At 47.8% G+C, this 25,970-nt stretch overlaps 1 protein-coding gene across 1 annotated transcript in view; it reads left to right on the forward strand.

Moving 5' to 3' along the window:
* VPS8 (VPS8 subunit of CORVET complex) overlaps nucleotides 1-25,970 on the forward strand; it is a 77,500-nt gene that overhangs the window by 15,872 nt on the left and 35,658 nt on the right. The window contains exons 9-29 of the mRNA XM_051625903.1: nucleotides 676-743; nucleotides 1,480-1,633; nucleotides 1,735-1,794; nucleotides 2,637-2,744; nucleotides 4,401-4,481; nucleotides 6,102-6,272; nucleotides 8,802-8,876; nucleotides 9,524-9,559; nucleotides 12,035-12,104; nucleotides 13,185-13,231; nucleotides 14,066-14,155; nucleotides 14,470-14,516; nucleotides 15,020-15,242; nucleotides 16,737-16,826; nucleotides 18,024-18,075; nucleotides 18,660-18,702; nucleotides 19,427-19,499; nucleotides 20,616-20,735; nucleotides 21,314-21,385; nucleotides 23,706-23,825; nucleotides 25,700-25,756. Coding sequence (XP_051481863.1) covers nucleotides 676-743; nucleotides 1,480-1,633; nucleotides 1,735-1,794; nucleotides 2,637-2,744; nucleotides 4,401-4,481; nucleotides 6,102-6,272; nucleotides 8,802-8,876; nucleotides 9,524-9,559; nucleotides 12,035-12,104; nucleotides 13,185-13,231; nucleotides 14,066-14,155; nucleotides 14,470-14,516; nucleotides 15,020-15,242; nucleotides 16,737-16,826; nucleotides 18,024-18,075; nucleotides 18,660-18,702; nucleotides 19,427-19,499; nucleotides 20,616-20,735; nucleotides 21,314-21,385; nucleotides 23,706-23,825; nucleotides 25,700-25,756 — 1,857 coding nt within the window. The remainder of the gene's footprint in view (nucleotides 1-675; nucleotides 744-1,479; nucleotides 1,634-1,734; nucleotides 1,795-2,636; nucleotides 2,745-4,400; nucleotides 4,482-6,101; nucleotides 6,273-8,801; nucleotides 8,877-9,523; nucleotides 9,560-12,034; nucleotides 12,105-13,184; nucleotides 13,232-14,065; nucleotides 14,156-14,469; nucleotides 14,517-15,019; nucleotides 15,243-16,736; nucleotides 16,827-18,023; nucleotides 18,076-18,659; nucleotides 18,703-19,426; nucleotides 19,500-20,615; nucleotides 20,736-21,313; nucleotides 21,386-23,705; nucleotides 23,826-25,699; nucleotides 25,757-25,970) is intronic.

Here is a 25,970-nt window from a genome sequence, read left to right on the forward strand (position 1 = left end):
CTGGTTGCTCTGACCTGGCTAACCAGGTGTTTTGTGGGCGTGAAGATGTCCCCTTTCTGCTGCACCTTCCATGCCTCCGTCCCTGCCATCTTTGCCCTGTGCATGAAGAGGAATATCCGCTGAGCCAGGCCCTCTGCTCCTGGTGGCACCCTCTCTATCTCATGACCTGAGGAGTGCTCAGATGCTGCTGTACAGCCCAGGTGCTTGCACTGTGAGGTGCTGGGTTGCAAAACCCTCCAGAAGGATGTGGATCTGACCCCTTTTTATCTGGATTATTTGGTCCCACGAGTAGTTCTGGATGTTCCTGGTTTTGGTCTGTTTGTGACTGCAGCTGTTCACCAGCTCATGGGCTTGAGGCTCTGAGCTGTTCTGATGGTAACATGGGTTTTGGTGTGCTGCACATCTGAGCTCCAGTAGGAAGTAAAGGGACTTTGGGAACAAAACTGAGCCATGGAGGTTCCTGAAGAGCTGAAGATGAAACACAAAACCTTGTTTGTCTTACACATCATAAAACAGCCAGTAATTGTCTCAACTCTGCATGTTAAAGGTGTCTTTCTGGTAGGTTCAACACCTGTACTTTTCTGTATTCTTAGTAATGCCATGGCATACATTTTTCTACCAATATTTTTGGCAGTTAATTTCTTAGAACCACTTTTAATCTAATTATCTGCTCAGTTTACAGATGACCCGACGCTTGCGATTTGCAACGACAGTGGAGGCTCCGTCTTTGAACTGTCATTTAAGTAAGACAGTAACTCTTACATGCTCATAGAAAGTACAACAAACTAATGCTGGGTTATAGTTCTAAAACCTAGGCAAAAAACTCCACTGAGCTTAAAGATCATCCAGCTCCAACCCCCTGCATGGGCAGGGACACCTCCCACCAGCCCAGGCTGCTCCAAGCCCCATCCAACCTGCCCTTCAACACTGCCAGGGATGGGGCAGCCACAGCTTCCCTGGGCAACCTGGGCCAGGGTCTCACCACCCTCACACTCCAGAATTCCCTCCTCATGTCTCACCTCAATCTCATAATAATGCTCTTGTGTAACAAGTCAAAGAGCAACCCAAGTGGTGAAGGTATCAACGTATTGTCCAGCATCTTGGCATTCCTTGTGGGCTCTTGGTAGTTGTAATGAAAGTAGTGCCTCTGGTTTCTTCAGTGAGAGCTGCCCTGCAGTAACTGCTTGTCTTCTTCTTTGCCTCTTCAAGACCAAGAGGGACAAGGAGGAAGGGTGGGGCCTAGGAAAACTCATCACATCCAGGAATTGCCAACATATTACTGTTAGATAAGGTCCCCAGAAGTTCTTTTCTGTATCTGAGCAGCTGTCTGGGACTGCTTCCAGTGATACTCTGAAGTCGTCCCTGGAGCTGTGTTTTTAGAAGCAATGTTTATGAAGCTTCAAGCTTGAGATTTTGTGAGGCTGTTGGGCATCTTTCTCCTAGGTAGCTGGTCACCCAGCTGCTCTGTCTTCTTTGCAGGAGGGTTATGGGTGTGAGAACATGTGAATCTCGATGTCTCTTCAGCGGCTCGAAGGGGGAGGTTTGCTGCATTGAACCCTTGCATGCAAAAGTTGAGTTGAGAGACCATCCCATCACCCAGTATTCTCTGCTGGCCATGGCTTCCCTGACAAAGGTAACTTGCAGAAGGCTTGGTGTGAGAAATCACCAGAGAGACTCTGTTTTTTACAGGGATATACTCAGACATTTTATTTTGCCTTTTGTTTTTTCTTGAAGATACTGGTGATTGGCCTGAAGCCCTCTCTGAAAGTGTGGATGACCTTTCCTTATGGTCGTGTGAGTAACGAAGCCAGGTGCTGGCATTTTGGCTGCAAACAGTTCCCAGAGCAAAGGGGATGAGATTAGAACAAGGTGGTTGGTATCAGTACTTTACCAGCACACAGTGAGCTCTGCACCACCGTGGGATTGCAGTGATGGTCTCCTGGTCTGAGGTGTGCAGACTGTGGGAGGGAGGAGGTGAAAGGGCTGCATCCAGCTGTGCCTGTGGGAAAATGCTGGATTTCTCCAGTAAGGAGGAAGGGAGGAACACAGGAGCCCCTCAGCTTCTTGTCTTCTCTGCTGCAGCCTGAATGCACCCAGAGACATGACCTTGACCTGATTCTTGTCACCTGAGCAAGGTGACAGTTCATGGTGACTGGGGATGTTGCTTTACATAAGAACCACACAACAGAACCCTTAATTGCAGGAAAGGAAACCAAGTGAAATTAGAGCACTAATCAGTCTTTTAAAATCTTGATTATTCACTTGTTGCTGGTATAATTCCTCATGGAAAAGCAGATGGGGGAAGATGGTGGGTGTGTTAGGATGGGAGAATGGAGGCAAAGCTGCAGCTTGTTGTAGTCCAGCAGTCTGTGTGAGACTGGACCTACATGATGCAGCTGGGACACAGGTTTGGTTCTGACTGGCTGTTCCTTTGGCCAAGGGACACAAGTTGCCCCTAAACCATGTGCTGAACCAAAGAACACAAGCTGCTGCAGGAACTGTCACCAGACCAGGGAGTGGCTCTGCAGCCTGGGAGTGTGCATGGCAGAGGGCAGCAGCTGGTGAGCAGGGTGTGTCCTGGAGCTGAGGTTCTGCCTTGCCTGCCTCAAATACTGGCTGTGCTTTTTGTCTGACAGATGGACCCTGCTAGTGTCCCTCTTCTGGCATGGCACTTTGTGGCTGTACAGAGCTCAGTGAACCCCATGCTGGCGTTTTGTCGAGGAGATGTTGTTCATTTTCTTCTGGTAAGTGTGGATGTTCTGTGCTGCTTTTCAGATGGTCCCATCCTGTTTGCCTGGTCAATGGACTGAGCTCTGTCTCTGTGAGAGTTTGGTGTCTACATGTGCTGGAATGTCTGCAGCCTGCAGCCACCTTGGGAAAGCAAACCCAAACCTGCTGGTTGTTGCTCTTCAGCAAGCAGTGCTGCCCTTCCCTGGGAATCTGGAGATTGGGCTTAATGCATTCCAGAAGTTGCATTCCACAGGTTGCCCAGGGAAGCTGTGGCTGCCCCATCCCTGGCAGTGTTGAAGGGCAGGTTGGATGGGGCTTGGAGCAACCTGGGCTGGTGGGAGGTGTCCCTGCCCATGCACAGGGGTGGAACTGGATGATTTTGAAGGTCCCTTCCAACTCCAACCATTCTGTGATTCTACGAAGTGGAGATTTGCAACTTATCTCCTTTCTACTGGAGGTGGGAGACTGTGGATTGTTTTCAGGGTGACCACAGAGACCTGAGATAAAATTGTATTTTTTGCTTTAAAACATGAGTCTGGAAAAACTTGTGCAAACTACTGAGAGACAGCAGCTTTCAGATCGTGTTGGCACGTGACTTCAGGTCATGCTGCTCATGCTGTTCAGATCTGCAGAAGTTATACCTGCAGATATGGTTGCTTGGAGGTGATTTAATGCCTGACCTCAGCATGAGAGCAGTGCTCAGGCTTTAGAAAATCCTGCGTTTTGGCTTTGGAGTGCCAGGTTTGTGTTCCAGTTCTGCTGTGATTTTGGACCTTAAGTTTTGCTCAGGCTTCCACACGTGTTGTCTAGATTGAATCCTCTTTCTGCTCTGTCTTCTCTCTTGGAAAACTTTGGGAGAAAGAAAAGTGTCTGTGTTGAAGGTGGGCCTGTCCTGTTGGCCATGTCTGGGTGTGCAGTAGCACTGCACCAATCCCCATACCCTTCTGGTTAGGACCTGCAACTCCTGTAGTGCAAATTAAGGGTTTCATATTCCTCCAGCAGAAGGCCCCTGGTCAGAGCCAGTTCCCTGCTCATTCCTCACCTACATGAGTGCTTTTGGAAGTGAGAGATGACACTCCATTTGAGGTGTGTGCTGCTGCTGCACCCTGTGTGTGCTTGTCTGAGGGCAGCTCCAGCCTCCTGGAGTTGGTGTCATCTTAGAATCATGGAATGGATTGGGTTGGAGGGGATCTTCAAGATCATCCAGATCCAACCCCCTGCATGGGCAGGGACACCTCCCACCAGCCCAGGCTGCTCCAAGCCCCATCCAACCTGCCCTTCAACACTGCCAGGGATGGGGCAGCCACAGCTTCCCTGGGCAACCTGGGCCAGGCTCTCACCACCCTCACACTCCAGAATTTCCTCCTCATGTCTCCCCTCAGTCTCCCCTCTTCCAGTTTTCATCCATACCCCCTTGTCCTCTCCCTTCCTGCCCTTGTCCCAAGCCCCTCCCCAGCTTTCCTGGAGCCCCTTCAGGCACTGGAAGGTGCTCTAAGGTCTCCCTGGAGCCTTCTTTTCTCCAGGCTGAACACCCTAACGATCCTAGCCTGTCTCCAGAGCAGAGCTGCTCCAGCCCAAGGATCATCTCTGTGGCCTCCTCTGGACTCACTCCAGAGAGGCTGAAGTGAAGATAAGCTTGAGTTTCAGTCAGCCTTTTGTTTCTCTTTTAGGTGAAGCGAGATGACAGTGGTGCCATACATGTCACCAAGCAAAGGCAGCTGCATCTACACTATGACCTCATCAACTTTACTGTAAGTCTCAATCTTATAGAATGGTTATTTTTTTTCCCCCTCTGTTTGTCTTGTAAATAGCTCTTAGTTCTGTCCCGTTGGCTTTTACAAGTACAGCATAAGAACTGACTTGTGCTTTAGCTGGAACTCACTAACTTAAACTTGGGACTCAGTGAAAAAACCAACACAAGTGGAATAACTAGTAGCAAAGGCTGAAAAACCAGCAGCATGCAGATACCAGCACTGCCCTTTCTTGGGAAGGGTGGGGGGTAACCTTGTTGAGGAAATGTTTTCAAGAGCTAGAGAGCATCTGGCAAGAAAGGTTTTTATTCTATTTTCTTACAAAAGAAAGCAAACTTCTCTGTGATTGACTCAGTAAATGTTACCACATACAAGTACTTACTAAAGCATCATTGTTTGATGCTTTTAATAACAACAAAACTGCTCAAATCTAAAATCCACTTACAGAATACAGAGAATAAAACATGAAGGGCCAAAACAGATATTGACATCAGCTGGAATTTGAAGCTTGTGAACAAATATGCTTGGTGGTTTTAAAAAAAATGATGATTGTAAAAGCCATGAAAAAAAGCTTTTGTGGGGTTTTGGACACAAAAGTAGGAAGTACAGAGTGTGGCTGGCTGACAGGCTGGGAGTTCAACTTGGATTCACTGTTTCTCTTCCTAATTCCCTTTGATGCCATATTTACCTCCTGAGGGGGTTGAGAGCAGGTGTTACAGTTGTTGTGTTTTTGAGACCTTTGGATAGAAGGTGTGTGAGAGCATAAATAGTGCACTGAGAGGGCACGAGCTCTGGTGGTGGCTACAGGTGTTCTCTGTGAGGAGGGCTCCTGAAGAATGTGACAACAATGTGCCCTTGTGGCCAAGAAGGGCAATGGTATCTTGGGGTGGATCAGAAGGAGTGTGTCCAGCAGATCAAGGGAGGTCCTTGTCCCCCTCTGCTCAGCCCTGGTGGAGGAGTGTTGTGTCCAGTTCTGGGCTCCCGAGTTCAGGAGGGACTTGAGAGTCCAAGGGAGGCTACAAGGATGATGAAGGGACTGGAACACCTGCCTGATGAGGGGAGGCTGAGAGACCTGGGGCTATTCAGTCTGGAGAGGAGAAGACTGGGGGGGATCTAATGAATGTCTATCAATCCATGAGGGCAGCAAGAAGGCAGGACAAGCTCTTGTCACTTGTGCCCTGGGACAGGACGAGGGGCAATGGATTCAAACTGGAGCCCAGGAAGTTCCACCTCAACATGAGGAAGAACTTCTTTGCTGTGAGGGTGAGAGAGCCCTGGGACAGGCTGCCCAGAGAGGCTGTGGAGTCTCCTTCCCTGGAGACTTTCCAGACCTGTCTGGATGCCTTTCTGAGTGATCTGCCTTAGTGTTTTTTTGGTTCTGCTCTGGCAGGGGGATTGGACTCCATGATCTTCAGAGGTCCCTTCCAACCCCTCATATTCTGTGATTCTTTGATCCTCCAGGAGGAGCCTGTGTGCTGGTGTGAAGTGACCATGTGTAGTGACAAAGCTACTCACCATCCTAGAACTTCTTGTTGTCTCTCAGGAATATACCCAAAGTCTGTTTAGTTGGCCTCTAATTGTATCTGCGTTGATGAAATCTGCCATTTGTGGCTTTTTCAGTGGATAAACTCAAGGACAGCAGTGCTGCTGGACAGCGTGGAGAAGCTGCACGTGATAGATCGTCAGACACAGGAGGAGCTGGAGACCATAGAGATCTCAGAAGTTCAGCTGGTCTACAACAGCAGCCACTTCAAGTCCCTGGCCACAGGAGGCAACGTCAGCGAAGCTCTGGTAGACCCAACTGACCTGCTGGTGTTGGCTAACTCTGCTTTAGACATGCCTCAAATGGAAACCTGGAGCTTTGGGAAAAGGCCTTTTTGAAAGTCTCTCAGAAATCACAGAATCATTCTGGTTGGCAAAGACCTTTAAGATCATTGAGTCCAACCCTGACCTAACTCTACCAACCAAATGATACATGGTGTTGATGTGGCCAACTAACAGCTCATGTTTCCTTTTGTGAATTGATGTTTTTAGGAGCTGCTTTTAAATCACCAAGCTTTGGGATACTCAGTGCAGGACAAGAGCTCATGTGCTTTAGTCCTCAAGAAATTCCTGTAGCCCTTCTACTCCATATGCCACGAACACTGTGCCTGGGCAGTGCCTGCATTCCCTGCCCCCTTCTCAGGCACTGCCATGCAAGGCAGAGAGGCTGAAACATAATCCTCCTGCTTGTAGGTGCTGCACTTCTTCCTTGTTTGAAGTAAAAAACCCAAAACCAACCACAGTGGTGGAAGTTGCAACGCTTCAAGCGTTGTGTTTTCTACTTTTTCCTCTTTTGATTGTATGTTTGTCTTTTATTTTCACTTCCATGCTGTTTGTTTTGGTTTTGTTTTTTTTTTTTTTGGACCCTGGCCCATGTGGTGTCTGGTGATGTTTTATTCCTGAAGCAGGTGATAATTTCAATGGCTCCTGACCTCTCCTGTAGCCCCCCTGCCTTCTGCAGCAGACTGGTGTGATACTGGTATTGCCACAGCACTGGGGAAGCTTTTTTTAAAGCCGTGCTGTAAGGACAGGTTACTGCTTTTAGTAGAAAAATCAGTTTATCTATTTTGGAAACAGTTTCCCTTGCATTCAAGCCCCTCAGGGCTGCACCAGAAATTCCAGAGCTGGACAATGTGGTTCCTGTTCAGTTCTGCTGTAGCCCTGTGAGACTCACTGGCCCAAACAGGTAGCAGGAGGTTCCTGTTGGTCTAGTTTGGATTGGCAGTTCCAAGTCCAGTGTATGGTCATGACTCAGCTCCTGAGGCCCAGGGGAAAGTGCCATCCATGCAGGATTGCAGGGTTCCAGAAAAAAGACTTCATGGTTCCCCTTTGAGCTCCAAGGAAGAGCGTGGTGCTTCCAGTCAGACTGGCCAGATCCATGAGGTGTCTCTGTAGGCTTTAGATCTACCTGGCTGCTGCTCATCTGGCTGTCACCTGCTGCACTCTGCTGGCATTGTTGCCATCCTTCCTGCTGCAGGTGCTGGGTGAGGGAGGGAGTCAGAAGGTGGAGTCTAATCTAAGAAGTCAGCTTTGCACTGCCTGCCACGGGAGCTGGAGTTGCCAGGCACAGCCTCCCACAGCACAGTGAGAGGTTGGCACTGAGGTGGTATGTGAGCTCTCCCTGCTTGGATGTGTCCTTATGCAGAGCTTCTCACTCAGTTCCAGAAACCCTACTGTGTCCTGTGAGGACTTCTGGTGATTTCTGTCAGAGCCAGAGACACGTGGCTTGAGAAGCTGGTGGGCCCAAATAAGTGCTGCCTGGTAGTGCAGTTGTGAGTCTAGAAAAGACCCCTACTTAATTCACCAGCAGTGAGTGGCAGATGAGATCTGAAGTCTTTGCCACTCTGAAGTACTGAGGGTGTGAAACAGGCAGTTTCTTTCCCTGCATTTCAGTAGGAATTACAACCTAGTCAAGGGCAGCTTCTGATGGAGGGCTTTTGTTTCATGGCTCAGAGGATCAGAAATACACCACTTCTTGTGTTGGTTCTGCAGACCTTCTAAAAGGCCAATCTTAGAGGAGGCTGCTGCTCCCTTAAGAGAGATTCTGGTGTCAGAGATGCCTGGGTTGTGGATGGAGCCTGTCAGACCCTGTTCCTCTACTGCAGCACCTGAACAACAGGGAATATCTGCTGCTTCAGGTTCTGTGCTGAGCAGGTTGAAGTGCTGTTTCAGCAGTCCCTCAAGAGACACACTTTGCAGCAGTGGAAAGAGATCCAGGAGGCTTCCCTACCTGGCCAGACTGAGCCAGGCACAGGACAAACAGCTCTGCCCGTGCTCTGTGATAGAAGCTCTAATTCTGATGTCATCTCCATTTCTCACATGGTGCAAGGGCCCTAATGCAGCCCTTTCAGCAGTGGCTCCTGCCATTCAGACTTGTGGGCTAGCAGCTCTCAATTCAACAGGGTTCTTTCCTTCTGTGTCTCCTACACGTTTGCTCTGGAGGAAGATGTCTGAAGGAGCAGAAGGCAAGGAAGGAGCCCCTGTCACATTTTTGGCGGGGATCTGAGGGTAGACACAGAGCACTAGTCCTGCTATTTCTGGGTCCTTTTGATTCCTTTGTGTTTCCTGGGCAGCTCAGGAGCACTTTTCAGCTGCATTCACAAGCAGGGAAGTGTGACAGCAGAGCATTTTACTTACTACTGCCCAGAGATCTGTGGTGTTTTCTTCCAGTCCTCATTATGATTCCTGTCTCTAAACTTAAGTACATATATGTATTTCTTGGGGAACTTTCTAACAACAAGAAGCAGTTTGACTTGCATTTCTATTTTTTTGCTGTAGGCATTGGTTGGAGAGAAGGCTTGTTACCAGTCCATCAGCAGCTGTGGTGGTCAGATCTTTTACCTTGGAACTAAGGTAAATGTGGGGAGCTTTTATCACAAATACACTGTTGATGGTAGCCCATCTTCTGGAGAAGGGCAGGTTTTTAGTCTGTGGAGATAGGAATCAAGGGTGGCTTCTTTGTGCACCTATGTCATGGGACTAAAGAAATGTGCAGTGATTTGGTTTTAACCAAGTAAAATAGTCTTAGTTTCACAGTGCCCTGGTTGATGCTGCTTGAGGGTAGAGTGACCATTACTTTACTGACATCTGCTCTGTCTTAAGATTCAGTTTCTCTTTCCTAAAAGTGCTAATGAGTAAACAGAAGAAAATAAGACAGCAGGGAAAACCAGACTCCCTGGCATGGAATGATAAAAAGAGTATCCAATTCACTTTTCCTGTCCTGCTGTGCAGGCTGTGGGTGAAAAGGCAGAGAGAGGTGTCCTACAGGATGGCTTATGGATATAGGGGAAGAAGGGAGAGGTGGTGTCCTGGAGCAGGTGGGTTGTAAGGCCATGTGAAGGATGGTTTCTGTTTAACCATTCAGTATATTCCTGCCTTGCCAAGCTTGAGGGTTGTTTTCCTTAGCTTGCTCAGGTGGGTCTGTGGGATACCACAGGCTGCATGGGCAACTGAAGTGCAGAAAGAATCTAATAATTCTTTTTCCCCCCCCCTTTTTTTAGTCTGTGCACATCATGACACTGAGGAGCTGGAGAGAGGTACGTTGAGAGGAAGGCTGTGCAGCTTGGTAGGTTGGGATTGCTTAAATCTAGCTGGAGGGAGGGGGGTGGTGCAGCACGGTGAGCAGTGCCCAGGCTCCCTCCTTCCTGGGCTCTGTGGGACTGGGCAGGCTGAGAGGGGACCTGGCTCTGCCAAGCCAGACAATCATGTTTCAGCTTCTGCTGACAAGGCAGAGTTGATGCAGGGTGTGACTTGGGAGAACTGGGTAGGTGTCAGCCTTCTGGCTGCCAGATGAGCACACAGGAGTGGAAGGAGATCTGCTTCACTGGGTTTTGTCTCCAGCTACTGCAGGAACTACCTCATAAAATCCATCAAAGACCACCTGGAAAGTTAGTTGGATTTTTAGATCCTTGATTCCTTGGTAGAAGATTTTTTTAACCATGTTTTTTCTGACAGCTGAAACACTGTCAAGTTCCACACTGAAGTTCTTAGTGACCTCTTCATGTCTATATGTTTCTGTCTTTTCACTTGAGTGAAACAGCCCTTTCTCCTTTCTGTACCATCACTTTGCAGCATGTTCACTCAGGGTATGCATCTCCTCTCTCAAACTTTGTTTTGCAAGGCTAAGCAAAGCTCTTCCATCATCCTCTTGTAAGATTACCTTCCCATTCCCTTCTTTTTCATGGTCACTGCTCTCTGCACCTCCCTCCTGCTTGGTTTCCTGACTCCAGGCAAACACCTTGGCATATGTCACTCTGGGTGGGGCTCACAAGTGCCATGCACAATGTCACCTGCTCTTCTCTGCCTCTGCTAGCTGTGTCATTCCTCATACATCCTTGGGTCTCATTTTGCAGTTCCTTGGGTTACATGATGCCAGTGGCCCCTGGCACTCTGGACAGTCACCAGTGCCCACAGCCAAGCTCTGAGTTCTGGCACTGGTAGGCACTGGTACCATTGGATTGCATCATGCCCCTCACCCAGCTGCAGGGGGGTCCTGCTGCGTCTGCTCTGCTGGCTCATCACACAGGCTGACAGTTGCTCATCAGCAGACTTCATTAATAAATTCAGCTTATGCCAAGTCAGTTGACCAAGCTGTTCTGTAGAGTGGGGGCTTCAAGGCTGATTCTCAAGGAACTCCAAAGTCATTCATTCCAGTCTCGTGTTGCTCCTTTAAGCTGTGACCTTCACCATTTTTCCTGCTTTATGGCTGCTGCACTCATCTGTGACTCTAAGCTCCTGCATGTGATGCTGGATCAGGACCTTAAATAAAATGTGAATGGTTCAGCTCTATTGAACTTTTTATATAGTTGCTGCTTTTAGTTTCCAAGATCACTTCCCTCTGCTAGTCTTCTCTCCAGCCAATTCACTACCTCCTTTGGTCCAGTAAACTGTTAGTGAAGAGCTGTGCTTTGAGCCATGGTTTCAAAGAATCATAGAATGGTGAAGATTGGAAGGGACCTTAAAGATCATCAGGCTCCAGCCTCCCTGCTGTGAGCAGGGACACCTCCCACCAGACCAGGCTGCACAAGCCTCATCCAACCTGCTCTTGGACACCTCCAGGGAGGGGACATCCACAACCTCCCTGGGCAACCTGGGCCAGGGTCTCACCATCCTCATGGTGAAGAATTTCTTCCTAATAGCTAACCTAAATTTATCTTCCTTCAGTTTTAATCCATTATCCTTTGTCCTATCACTACACTCCCTGGTGAAAAGCTTCTCCCCATCTTTCCTGTAGGCCTCCTCCAGGTGCTGGAAGGCTGCTCTCCTGGGATTCAGCAGTCAGTCACAGCTGACATGTTCTGAGCCAACCTCCTTCTGAATGACTGCATGGTTCCTGTTGTGCTGGAGGCCTCCCTATTGAAAGGGTCTTTCTCAAGAGCTGTAACTGTGTATGTGAAGTGTTAGGGTGTGAGGCTGAGGCTTAGTTGGTGCCACAGTGCAGAGTCCTGGCCTGAGGCTCAGGATCTCTCTTCTCTCAAACCACACTTTAACATTTTGGCCTGATGTAACAAGACTAGTGGTGCTCGACTTTGTGTGTTACTGATTCCTTAAGTAGAAAACACTCATGATCTACTTCCATCTTTATTGGCTGGCAGCACAGAAGAAAATAAGGAGGATGTGTACACCTGTGTGCTGAGAATGTGGCTGAGTTTTCTGTTGTGCTCTTAAGTGACGAGGCAAGGATAGGGGATGGAAAGTGTCGGTTGTGACTGCAAGCACTTGCTCATGCTCTGGGTTTCCATCTATCAAGTACCAAACCTAAAATGTAGCCCAAGGGGACTTGGTGTACTGGGGCCTCACACTTCTTAGTCTTTTTTAACTGTCCAGCAGGAAATGTACATATGAGAGTATTTTTGAGACACTGTCCTTTACTGCAATGTGTTGAGAGCATCTGAAGTTTCCTGTCCCCTTGTTGTCACGAGTCATGACCCACTCCTGGGAAATGTGGTTCTTAAATGTGAGGGGACCATATTTTCTGTAATACTAAGGTCCAGTATTACTTGTTCTTTTAGAGAGTTGACCACCTTCTGAAACAAGAATGTCTCACTGATGCCCTGGCTCTAGCTTGGTCTTTTTATGAAGGTAAAGCAAAGGCTGTAGTAGGTAAGTTGGGTTTGGTGTGTGTTTGTTGGTTTTGTTTTTTTAACTGAAACCACTAGGGAAGGTTTTAAACCCAGGCATGTAAGAAATCACTTTTTCAGGGGGGAAAAAAGGGAAAGGAAGAGAATTTAATTTAGGAAGAGAAAGCAGGATGTCCTGCTCTGGGTTTGGGAGAAACAGCACCTTTATATGGGTTGGTTTGGATTTTGGTGAGTCAAAGCCCTGGTGAAGACCAGATGTGCTCTGTGTTGTGACTCCTGTCAGTTGTCACTTCGCCATCAAGGAGGTGCTCCCAGGTGTTGGAATATCTTGCTAAAATATTCCTGAAGGTCGTGTGTGACCCACAGGCAGTGGTCAGGGTGATGATGTGTCAGCTCTGCCCAGCATGTACACTCACTCAGGCTTACCTGACTACAACTGACTGAGAGACCTGTTGTGTTTGGCACCATGTCCTGTGGATGAGGGTGCCCTGTGAGCACATGGCTGGTTAGGAACAACATGGGAATTATGCCAGAAACTGCTGCTTGAGCAGCCTGGTTTGGACTGTACATGCTGACTTTTCAGCAAACAACTTCTGATGGTTCTGACAGTTGAAACTCTAGTTCTTCCTGCTTTGAAATTGCAGGTGTATGAAGGAGTGTCTTGTTTGAATGCCTGGCTACCATACAGTGAAGCAGATAGTTTTTCACTATTCAAAGAATTACTGTCTTTTTGAGTTGGCATTTAAGAAATCTTTTTTCCCTTAGAGTGCACGTCAGCACCAAGGCAGCCTCCAGCCATTAGCCTCATGTCCACAGTCTCTGACAGCCCCTTGTTAATTGTTCCCTCCATGTCTCACAGCACTCAGATCTGTTCTGGCCATTCCTGTGCTGGAGCAGCCTCTGCATTGGGAGAATAAGCTCTTAAGAAGAAGAGTGGGCTAAAAGGGGAACACCAAAATGTGTATTTAGATATCCTGACCTCTGCATCTCAGTGGTAGCATCTGAACTGTGGGGTTTTTATATTTTCACTGGTAGCTTAGGTGAGAAAAGCTTCATTTTATTTCACTCTCATTTTTTCTAGGCCTGTCTGGGGACACAGGCAAGCGGAAGGCAGTCATTGCAGACAGAGTGAGTCTCTCAGCTCTTCCTACCTGAATTGTCATGATGTGATATGAACTGTGGTCCTAGAAGGAATGGCTGCTGTCCTCCAGAAGTTAATCCAGCTATAGAATTTGTGCTCGTGTTTCTCTAGCTAAGATTGGGAGCAGGATTTTAGAAGAGAACTTGGAAAGACCTTTTGGGTAAAGGTGGGGCTAAAATCTGCAGGGTTAACAAAGCAAAGTGGGACACTGTCATCCAGGTCTTGAGATCTCTGGTCTCCTCACAGTAGAGAGGAAGGTTTTTTGAATGTAACTTCAGAATTTCCTGACCTTTGGTTGGTGAGTGTCCATCAGTAGGTACCTTGCTCACTCTCAGATGGAAACTTTGGTCCTGGTATACATGGACATGAAATAAACTCTGCAACTGATCCTGGTCAGTTGTTCCAAGAACCTTTTTCTGGGAAGGATATGTTTAAAATACACAATTATTGCAAGAATTACTCAACTGTACTTAATTCCTCATGTACATTTTATTTGTAGGTAAATAAGTTTTGTTGTTTAAGATACTATAACTTCAGCTTTTGTTGAAAACATGGCCCAGATGTGCTTCAGGATTTGTTCCTGCCTGAAGCAGAAGCTAGTGCAGGCCTGCAGTGTCCCACTGGGCCACTCTGTGCCATCTCATGCCATTGCCTCTTGGCAGCCTCTTCCTTCTGCTCCTTCTTGCCCACAGCAGGTCATACCCAGCATGGGACAAGGGCTCAAACAGGAGCTTACAGTGCAGCCAGCCCTACTGCATGTGCTGCCAAGTGGTGTCTCTAGGGCAGGATGTGAGGGGGTTTTCTTCTTCCTTGTCATGCAGATGGTTGAAATCCTGCTCCATTATGCTGATCGCACTTTGAAGAAGTGTCCTGACCAAGGAAAAATCCAGGTTATGGAGCAACATTTTCAGGTATGGCTCTCCAGAGGCCTCTCTTGTGCAGTTCTTTTCAATTTTTAGTCAGTCTTTGCTTTTGAATGAAGCCAGGACTCAGCTGTGGTGAGAGCAGAGCCTGTGCATGCTCTGTCCTTTGCAGAAGTGGGACTAGAACTTTGTCCATGTGAGCCAGCGTAAGGGAAGACCTGTAACTGTGCCAGCCACCAACTGCCTCAGACATCACCTTGGTTCTGCTCTGTGTTGGCCAGGCTTCGTTTTGTGCTCTGTAGGACTTGCTCTTTGGCAGGGTTTGGGCCAATCCCAACAGCTGTTCTGTGTTCCTCCCGCAGGACGTGGTGCCTGTCATAGTGGATTATTGCCTCTTACTGCAGCGCACGTAAGTCTGGCTGTGCAAACCTGTCCCCCAAGCTAGATCACCAGCTCATGGAGTCCTGAGTGCTTCCTCCTGTCATCTCACATGGTTTGGAGGAATCATCACATCATTGCCACATCATACATCCCAGAGGAATACTTAAAAGCTGATACTAAAGTCGGGGGCTTCAGTGCTCAAAGAAAAGTGTCGTAAATTTTCCTTGATGTGTTGAGGAAGACAAGTTAGCTTCAAACTATTCCCCCCGCAGCTTCCCCTGAAGAAAGAAGCAGTTTTGATAGATTTTTCCTGTCATCATCATTTCCCTTCTAACAGCAGGTTTTTTGCTGCAACATCCATAGCTGATTTATTCTGTGTAGCTGCTCCAGTATAGGAGCTGAATGGGGCGCTTGGCTGCTGAGCTTGAGAAATAAAGAGAAAATGGAGGTTAATTTGGAGCCCTCAGAAAGTAAACAAGTAGGGAGCTTTTAAGAAGATTATTTGATAACTCAGCGCTTCTTTCCTCCTAGGGATCTGTTGTTTAACCAGATATATGATAAGATGAGTGAGAATTCAGTAGCTAAGGGCATCTTTTTGGAGTGCTTGGAGCCATATATCTTAAGCGATAAGCTGATGGGAATCACAGCTCAAGTGATGAAAGACTTGCTGCTTCACTTCCAAGACAAGAACAGGTTGGAAAACTTGGAAGCCTGCATTGTGCATATGGATATCACCAGCTTAGACATACAGCAGGTGAGCTGTTGTACTGCCTGTTGTCCTGAGTTCCTCTGAATAAAGGCCAGCAGCCCCCAGGTGCTCGTGCAAACTTCTTGTGCTTTTAAGGCACAACAAAGTGTGTGAAAAACAAGGTGTCACCTTTCAACTGACAAGTCTTGCATAGTCCAACCCATTCCTGCCTTCTAGTAACTAATTTGGAACAGAACTTAGCCCTGTGTCCCTGGTATCACATCCAATGGATGTGGGAATTATTTGGTGTCCATCCTGTGACACCCATGCTCCTATAAACATGTTTGTGTCCTGGCATAACTTGACGCACCAGCAGCTGAATGTGGTGGAAACTGCTGGTTGGTCAGGATTAGTCTGATGTTTACAATTAGTCTTCCTTGTTTGGAGTCATAGAATCATGGAATGGATTGGGTTGGAGGGGACCTTCAAGATCACCCAGATCCAACCCCCTGCACGGGCAGGGACACCTCCCACCAGCCCAGGCTGCTCCAAGCCCCATCCAACCTGCCCTTCAACACTGCCAGGGATGGGGCAGCCACAGCTTCCCTGGGCAACCTGGGCCAGGCTCTCACCACCCTCACAGCAAAGAATTTCTTCCTCATGTCTCACCTCAATCTCCCCTCTCTCAGTTTTCATCCATCCCCCCTTGTCCTCTCCCTCCCTGCCCTTGTCCCAAGCCCCTCCCCAGCTTTCCTGGAGCCCCTTCAGGCACTGGAAGGTGCTCTAAGGTCTCCCTGGAGCCTTCTCTTCTCCAGGCTGAACAGCCCAACTCTCCCAGCCTGTCTCCAGAGCAGAGCTGCTCCAGCCCTTGGATCATCTCTGTGGCCTCCTCTGGACTCTCCTCTCCAGGGGCTCCATGTCCTTCTTATGTTTGGGGCTCCAGAACTGGACACAGCGCTACAGGAGGGTCTCAGTAGAGCAGATTAGAGGGGGAAAATCCCCGTCTCCTGAGTTCCTTACCTAAGGTCAAGGCTGCAGGGGAGCTAAAACCCAAAGCTGTGTCCATGAGATGCCTGCCAGCCTGCTCTGCTCAGCTGCCTGCTCTTGCATGACAGCAGAGCAAGGAGCTGTTCCTGCTGGGTTGTCCTCTTTTCCTTGGCCAGATTTTATTCCCACAGCGTGGCCCTCCGTTCCTAGGAGGGAACTGCTTGGGAGCTTGACAAAATGTTTCACTAACCCAACCAAGAGGCCAACTAGTACAGTAAGGGGTTTGAAGAAATTACTTTTTTTTTTTTTTTTTTGCAATTCCTTAACCTCGTGCAGGTTATGAATGTTAGAATCTCAACAGTTAGATCCCTTGTTTCCTGTGTGAGCAGTAAGTTGGATGCTCCCTTTGGGGTCCTTGCAGAGACTGTGTCTGCAAGTAGAAATTCTGTTTTAAATCATTCAGTGGAATGATGCAAATGCAGGGGCTGAGGTTGTGTTGGAGAGACCGGGGAATGAGAAAACGGGGAGCTAAGAGCAGCTGTGTATCTGCAGTGTGCTTTGTTTGCCTTGCAGGTGGTTCTTCTGTGCTGGGAAAACCACCTCTATGATGCCATGATCTACGTCTACAACAGTGGGATGAATGACTTCATTAGTCCCATGGAGGTAGGCAAGCTGCTCAGTGCAGAGAGTTGTTCCTGGTGTGTTCAGCACACAGGCTGAGAAGCAGCATTTCAAACCCAACGTGTTGTCTTCTCATTCAGTGTGTGTATATTCTTGTTCTTAATTTCAAAGAAGAAATCATGCATGATACATGCAGCTTATTTCACTAGTTGCAGCAGAGGAGAAAAGTAATTTGTAGTTACTGTGCTTTAAAACAAATTTCCCTGCTGAGGTAGCAGAGCTCTGCAAAGTTAGAGCAAGAAATGTGGTTGTGTTAATAACATAAATCAAAAGCAGCAGAAGAGAAGAACTTGATGACTTAAGGAGTTTGCATTGCAGAGCTGCTGACAGCATTGGTGCTGGTGCTCAGCCTGGCCTGTGTGGTGGGATGTGCTGAGGAGGCACCAACTCCCTGCACAGTGAGGTTAGTGGGGGTTGTAGGTGTGAGTCCAGTTGGGATCTCCCCATTCTAATGGGAATGTCCCCCACTTGGAGTTATCTGTCAACACTGAGCACAGGACAGGAGGTCCTCTGTTACTGAGAGCCCTGTTGATGGTGCAGCTGGTGACCTGGAGATGTGTCTCATGTGCCACTTGCTCTTGAAGTCTGTGGCTATGACCTCGAGGTGTTTCACTGCAGAAGCACTGCTGGTCGTTTCTCAGTAGTGCTGGAAGAGAGAGCTGGGCCCAGTCAAGTGTGGAAATATTTAAACTGCCCAAATTTTAGTGGTGGTTTTTCTCAGGAAGCAGACTTTTTAAGGGGGGAATGATTTTAAAAAGGACTTCTGGAACTTTTGCTGTTGGAGTACAAATAACTTCTGCTGCTGCCTCCATAGCCAAACCACAGGCTGTCTGGTGACCCTGCTTGGTGGGCTGAAGGGTCAGGAGCAGGAGGTGAGGCTGGGCAGTTCAGCTCTGACTGTGACTTCTGGGACTACTAAATATGGCTTTTTTCAGTGTGGCCTGTGCTTGGGGCTTGATCCGGTTGAATGAAGGCTGTTTATTTTGTATGTCATGACATCAGCTGGGAAAAGCATCCTTTGCCATATCTTGGTGTCCCCTGTGCCTTTTAATTGTAAACCATGGTGAGGAAGCAGTTCCTGTGGGGAATATGCCCCCTTGATCCCTGCTTTAAAACCACACACAGTCTCTGTTTTGAGCTTTCCCAGCTGCTTGAGCACTGCTGCCTTTCTTGTTACAGAAGCTGTTCAAAGTTATTGCTCCTCCACTGAATGCTGGGAAGTCTCTCACAGGTACAGAATTCTTTCCCTTTAAGGATTTGTAGTTTGGATATTTGCTGTTTCATAGAATCACAGAGTGATTTGGGTTGGAGTTGGAAAGTTTGGGTTGGAAAGGGACCTTCAAGATCATCCAGATCCAACCCCCTGCATGGGCAGGGACACCTCCCACCAGCCCAGGCTGCTCCAAGCCCCATCCAACCTGCCCTTCAACACTGCCAGGGATGGGGCAGCCACAGCTTCCCTGGGCAACCTGGGCCAGGCTCTCACCACCCTCATACTCCAGAATTCCCTCCTCATGGCTCACCTCAATCTCCCCTCTTCCAGTTTTCATCCATTCCCCCTTGTCCTCTCACTACAAGCTCATTACAAGCCCTCGTAATGTCTCTAGTAAATTCCAACAAAGGGATGAAGTAAATACCCAATGTAAGGGTTTTGGAGAACAGAGAAGTGCTCTAGTACTGGTTATTGTGTGCAGAGCTGCTCTGCTTCCTGCCAGGGCACATCAGATGAGATGCTTTGCTAGCAGCTAGCAAAAGGAATTGCATCTTTCTATGTTTCTAGTGAATAAAAGGTGACAGATCATTTTTGTTTTGTAGATGAGCAGGTGATAATGGGCAACAAGCTGCTTGTATATATAAGGTAAGGTCCTTTAGAAAGTGTGTGGTGTTCCCTAGTGCTGACACCAGATGTTGAACTCATTGTGGGTGCATCATCTTATAGTGTGTTTCGAGGTCTGAGAGGTTGTGTAAAACAGCAAGAGCTGCTTTGTGCAGCTGCCCTAGAGCTACAGTGGCTCCTGATACATGGGGTGGGTGGGACAGAGCAGGGGCCTTAGCACTCAAGAGTTTGTGCTGTGAGTGACGTGGTGCTCCTTGCCCAAGGACTCCAGCCTGAAGAGCTGTTTTAGCCCTTTCTGTCACACCTTTTGGGTTAGCTGAGCCCAGCTGCTGCTTACTCTCCTGCCTGGGATTTCCAGGGGGTCATTCTGAGGTCGCACCATTAGTGATTAATTAGTGAGCTCCTCGTTCTGGGATCTCTTCAAGAGAGTGAACATTAAATTCTGCCTTACTCCTGCTTCCTACAATGCAGGAGAAAAGGCTCTTTTTGGTGAGAATTTCTGAGTTTCCCTGGTTACTTTTCTGCTGGGGAATGACATACCTTGGAATTAAATTCCTGCAGGCTATTTGCTTATTGTGTATGAACAGCAGTGCTGTCTGCTGGCCTTGCTTTCATGATCTACCAAATAAATGTATTTGGCTTATTTTAAGAGCATTCTGAGAACTGACTAAAAAAATAAGCTGTTTCCCTCAGTCTCTTTAATGTCAGGAAGTATTAAAAATGCCTTTTCCCTCCTTTTCTACAGCTGCTGCTTGGCAGGCCGTGCATATCCATTGGGTGATATTCCTGAGGATCTGGTACCTTTGGTTAAAAATCAGGTGAGCAACCTTGTGGAAGGAAACTTTCCTATATGAGGTTTTTAGAATAAGCTGCATGTTTCTTATTTCATGTGTTCCTGGTAGAAAACTATGAGCAAATTTGAGAGCTGTATCCTCTTGATATGAGTATCTACCACTGTAAATATCATATACATTGGGAAAGAATGAAGTCATGCAATCTGAACATTTCTTTCAACTGTAAATAGAAACAGAGTCCTTAGTGGTGCTAATTTTGATTGGGTTTTTCCTCATTCTTTACCACAAAGTTGGCAGCAGTTTGTGGCTCTCTCTTCTTTCTAAACTTGACTCTGATGTTTCCAATATGGGAGGATCTTCCCTGTTTTCAACTGCATGTAACATGGCATTGACAGGAGTAGATAGTGAGAGAACATCAAAGAAAACCTTAACTAAATATTCCTTCCTCTTTTTGGGTGTTGCTAAAACTTCAGTTTCTGTTGAAGTTTTCCTGCCTCAGAAGTAGAAGTTCAGCACAGGCATTTTCCACATGGTAGGTCCCAGTAGGTTAATTTCTGTCAGTCCTTGCCCTGGTATCTTGTCGCTGTATCTTCACCTCTGAGGCTTACCCAGTCTCAGATGTTCAGGACACACATCCCTTTGTCCTCTAGGTGTAATTCCCATCTGCAGGGTGAAGGTATGTGCCCTGCCACTTAAATCCAGATCACTCCTTCTTGCATATCCACAGATACACAGTCAGTGGGTGGATGGGATGGAGTGTGCTGGGCCTGCTGGGTTAGGCACTAGTAGGTAGAATCACAGCATTGCTGGAGTTGGAAGGGACCTCTGGAGATCATCTAATCCAACTCTCCCACTGAAGTAGGAGCACCTAGAGCATTCCTCATAATGTCCAACCTAAATCTCCCCTCCTCCAGTTTTAATCCTTGATATTAAATTGTTTGGTGAGCCTAAGGCGGGGGGGGAGGGGGCTTTTTCCTGCGAACAAGCAGCATCAAGCACCATTCCAGTAAGAACAGTGGTGGGCTCCTAAGGTGCCTTAAAGCTTAGTGCAAAGCAGGTAACAATGCTGCTTTCCCAGGTGCTGTCAGTTACCTGAACTCTACAGGATATCTGCTATGGTTTTCTGAATTTTCCTGGCAGGTCTTTGAGTTTCTGATCCGGCTGCACTCGGCTGAGGGCTCGGTGGAGGAGGAGGTCTATCCCCATGTCCGCACCTTGCTGCACTTCGACACTCGGGAGTTCCTGAATGTTCTTGCTCTGGTAAGAGGCCACTGATCTCCAGGGGAAAAATGCAACACCAGCCCTTCCATCATCTCTGGCATGGTTGCACGAGCTGTAAGATTTCTGTGTAAAAGTTTGTGCTTTGGCTAAACCAGGAGCTCCTTGATGCAGGAGCAGTTTTGGTGTGTATTTTGTAAGATATCGGAGGAGATCACAATAGTCCTCTCTGTCCCTAAATATAAATTGATGCAAGTGACATTATGCAGCGAAGACTCTGGTAACAGAGTCCATCTTTAAAGCACAGGTGAAACAAGAATAATGTATTTGTACAGAATGTTTTAGTACCTACATCTTTCTCCATAAAGACTCATTGTTCTCCCTCTCCAAGTTTCTTGAATTTCCTTTGTCTATGTGGACCTGTTAATTTTGACTGAAATATGTAAGAACCATTTTGTGAGTTGCAAAAGAGCAAATTCAGTCTTGGAACCTGCTTGCTTAATTGTTGTGCACAGAAAGGGCAGCTTTGTGATGTGGCTGCTGCCTGGTGTTTGCTTGCATTGCTGGGGTGAGCAGTGGAGAGCATTCTTCTCCAAGTGTCAGTGTTTTGCCTCTTGCAGACTTTTGAAGACATCAAGAATGATAAGCAAGCTGTGGAATACCAACAGAGAATTGTGGACATACTTCTGAAAGTGAGTCTGCCTAAAAATGTGTTTGCATCTGACAGATTGTAGACAGCACTGCAGTCAAGCCTGTTGTTTGGATGAGGTGTTTCCAGTCCTGTCCTGGATGACACCTCTGAGGAGAGGGGCTGGAGCCTGGATTCACCTCAGCCAAGGCTGTCAGTTGGATATTTAGAAGATATGGTGACAGAGGGCTCTCCTTTCCTTGTATGTGACTTCACCTGGGTCTTTGTTGTCAAATTTCTCCTCTCTGCACTCTGAAGTTAATTTTTATCAGCTTCTCAGCAATTCCGCTCCACGATTCCTTCTGAGCAGGTGAAAAGGCCCCAGGAATCCTGTGCTTGGCACAGTGTCAGCAGGGTCCTGGTGAAACCCTGTACCTGTAAACACTGTGTTGGGGATGTCACACCCCAATTAGCAAATGGGAGGAGAAGAGGAATGTCATGAGTTCTCAGGCTGGTGCTCTAGAAACCCCTTGTTCCCTAACCAGGAATGTTCTCATGAAAAGCTGTCACTGCCAAACCTTTGCTTTCCCCCTTCTAAGCTGCCAGCATTAATAATGAGCAGCACCACTTGGAAGATGTTTATATATAAACATGTTTATGTATAAACATATCAGAAGTGATGTTGTCAGCCCTTTTGCTGGGGCAGCCCAGGCTCCTCGGTGTCTTCAGCCACTGCCAGCAGGAGGTGGCACCCTGCAGCTGTGCTCCTGGGGTGGGGTGAGTTCTGTGGCCCTGCTGGGCTGGATGGAGCTGGTTACAGCCCTGCTCTGCTGGGCACAGAGCAACTGGGCTCTGCCCAGCACAGCAGAGCTCAGCCCTGCTCCTGGAGGAGCAGAGGAGGAGGAGGGTGGTTGTGAGAAGTGCTGCAGGATTAGGTGTATCTGCAGGCAAACACTTCCCTGTGGAAATAACTCTCGGGCCCTTCATCTGGAATCTGCTCTTCTTTTCGATAAAAATGAAAGAAAAATCCTGAAACTTTTGATTTAAGTTTAGCGTTGGAAAAAAACCCACAACAGTTAGGATATAGCCATTCTTGGAAAACAATTTAGCCAACCTAGACGTTCTGTTAATGCTGATCTAAACTTTGCCAAGTGTTTTGTCTTTTGGCCACATGGTTGGCCAAAATGAATAAACCACTCCTACTGTTTTAGTGAGCCACATATTTAATGTTGTGAGTTAACACCATTCTGACTGGGCTCCTGCATGAGACAGCCTTTTTAAACAGAAAACAAAGATTAAAAATGAATGATGGCATTAGCTGATGTTTGAAGTAGAGCTCCACTTAATTTATAATGTGTCTTACCTGGCTGCCTCCACTTATGTAAGAAACCATTAGCATCTCATCTCCAGGCATCTGGAACTCCAGGTCACTTTAGGGAATCAATTGTGTCTCCCAAGCTTAGACTGAGAGGTTATAGACTGTGAGATGCTCTGTGCCTAGGCTCTGCTAGAGCAGTTCTCAGATGTGGGCTAAGTTGTTCAGGTGGTGGATTTCCCCCGAGCTAAACCCACTGCTCTCACAGGATGATTCTCCAAACAGGGGCATTTCACTTTCCCTTCATGTTTGGGGTTTTTTTTAGAAGCATAAGACTCGGAGTCAGGACACATCACACTCGTTTTTTGTATGTGAGGCAGGTGACAAGCACTTCCCAGGTTTCAGATCCCTTTTGTAGTGACTCTTAGACATTCCATTTTCCTGTAATTTCAAGTCAGCACAGCCGCAACTTTCTCAAAATATTCATAGACTAGAAGCTAATTTAATGTGAGAAAAGAAACTTCTCCCAAACCTTTCTTAGTCATTGGATCAGTTCCTCTGCATACCACAACTGAAGTGCTGAGTGCCTGAAGTCAAATGTAGATTTGTTTTCTCCTCTAGTTATTGATTTTATCTTTTTTCCTCATGTGACAACATTTCTCTTTTCAGAAGCTCTGTAGGTGTTCAGTGAGCAGCACACACTACTGAGATGGAGATAAACCTGGGTGGGGAGCCCCTTCACACCCCAAAATCAGGGCCATGCAAAAATGTCTCTTTTGAGTACCTGGCAGAGGATGAGCCTCTTTAGCTGTAGGACAGAGGTGGTTTACTAAGAACACCTCCCCTGGCTGTGTGTCCAGGTGACACAGTTCAATGCCACGGAAGGTCACTTGCCTTTTGGATCTTCAGGATGGACTAACACCAGGAGATGGTATAGATGTCTGGGTTAGGGGAGACATGGTGGCTGCAGATGGATTTCTGACTGCAGTGCCCTGATTGCTTTCCCAAAGGCAGCTCCAGAATCAGTCACTTGTTTCTATTTCTTTTTCCCTTTTCTCATGCTTCTCAGGTCATGGTAGAGAATTCTGACTTCACCCCATCACAGGTTGGCTGTCTCTTCACCTTCCTTGCCCGCCAGCTTGCCAAGCCCAACAACACATTGTTTGTGAACAGGACACTTTTTGACCAGGCAAGTGTTTCTTTGTGAGGGGTAGAAAAAATTCCCAACAGGGTGCAGCACAACAGAAATACTGGCTGGTGCTGTGGACTGAAGTAATTCTCAAAGGATGGGTGCATTATGAAACAGGGAGCATCATGGTGTGGTTTCAAAGCAATGGAGTAGGAGAGACTCCTCTCAGGGGTGTCCAGTGACAGCACAAGGGGCAATGGGCACAAACTGGAGCACAGGAGGATTAACCTAAATATAAGAAAATACTTCTTTACTGTGAGGGTACCAGAGCCCTGGGACAGGCTGCCCAGGGAGGCTTTGGAGTCTCCATCCCTGGAGACATTCCAACCCATCTGGATGTGTTCCTGTGGGATCTGCTCTAGCAGGGATTTGGACAGGATGATCTCCAGAGGTCCCTTCCAACCCCTGCCATCCTGTGATTCTGTGGCTACAGGAGCACAGTAAGCTCCATATTTCAGCTTGCCTGCTGGAATTGTGTGAGAAACTGGGTCAGGTGCTAGGGAGATGGAAGAGCCTCTTCTCTTCTCCATGGAATGATGGATTCCTGTGGTCACTGCTGTGTCAGGAGAGGGGAAGCAAAGGCCCGTAAGGACAGGAACCAAGCTGGTTTACCCCCAGTGAGCATTTTGGTGCCTCTGTTGTCTCTTCTTACACATATGAAGGTGCCAGGGTATGGAGACAAGGAGTGCCAACTGAAATGTCATCAGTGAGCTGATAGAGCCTCTATAGGTACCTGGTAATTTGATGGGGCCACTGTTCTTCTCTGCTGCTTGGAATAGGCTGGCGTGCACCAATGCATGCCTGAAGCTTGCACAGGATAACTTTATATCCCAGCTGGAGTCCCAGAAATTCCTGGGCCTGAAGAGGTGGCTTCAATGGCTACAGCAGTTGAGCTTTGGTGATAATACGGATACATGAACACTGATAAACAGGTTATAAAAAGTCCTGTGTTATAATTTAGGACCAAAGAAGTCTGTGGACAGATGGATTTGGATTAAACACTGTAATTACAGTTATATTAAATTGAATGACATGGTTGTCTGTTTTTCTGGGAGGACTGACACAGTCCAGGAGAGAAGTCAGAAGGGAGCTGCAGTGACTCCAGCTCTTTGGGGTACAGTTCAAGGCAGGGTCATGGGATCCCTGAGTTCTTCTATATTCACTGGGTTCCCCATGGTTTGGTTCTAGATCCTGGTGCAGAGTCTTAGGTTTCCCTCCCTGGAGTCTTTCAGCAGTTCATGGTTAATCCAGTAGTCTTGAGGGTCCTTAGTTACAGGGCTGAGAGCAGCTCACAGATGGGTGGTGCCTCCAGACTGCCCTGCTGTCCTGTGAGACAGTCCTGTGAGGAGAGGCTGAGGGAGCTGGGGGTGTTTGGTTTGGAGAAGAGGAGGCTGAGGGGAGAGCTCATTGCTCTCCACAGCTCCCTGAAAGGAGGGTGCAGTGAGGGGGCTTTGGCCTCTTCTCCCAAGATAACGACAGGACCAGAGGAAACGGCCTGAAGCTGCACCAGGGGAGGGTCAGGCTGGAGATGAGGAAGAGTTTCTTTACTGGAAGAGTGGTCAGGCACTGGGACAGGCTGCCCAGGGAGGTGGTGGAGTCACCATCCCTGGAGGGATTCAAAAGCCAGGTAGATTTGGGACTTCAGGACATGCTCCAGTGGGCATGGGTTGGTTGTTTGGGGTGTGGGTTGGTTGTGTGGGGTTTTCTGGTGGGTTTTTTTGGTGGTTTGGTTTGGTTTTGGGGTTTGTTTTGTTTTGTTTTGTTTTTCCCCTGGGTCAGCAGTTGGACTTAGTGATCTTAGAAGTCTTTTCCAACTGCACCAGTTCTGTCAACTCGTTGTGTCAAGTCAGACTCACTTCTACCCCCTCGTGCAGGTCCTTGAATTCCTGTGCAGTCCGGACGACGACTCCCGGCATTCCGAGAGGCAGCAGGTAACGGCCTTGGGGGAATGTTTCCTTCAGCCCCTGTTGCCCCCAGGCTGCAGAGCAGAGCTCAGCCTTGTTGGGAACATGTGCTGGCTGAAGGTCAGATACCACAGCAGTCACCCAGCATGGGAGAATTGGGCAGGGAGTGAAGGAGGATCCTACCCCAGCACTGCCCACAGGGGAGCTTTGCCAGCAGTAAGAACAGGGGCAGAAGACCTGG

Source organism: Apus apus, chromosome 8, assembly GCF_020740795.1.
Source record: "Apus apus isolate bApuApu2 chromosome 8, bApuApu2.pri.cur, whole genome shotgun sequence".
Taxonomy (NCBI): Eukaryota; Metazoa; Chordata; class Aves; order Apodiformes; family Apodidae; genus Apus; species Apus apus.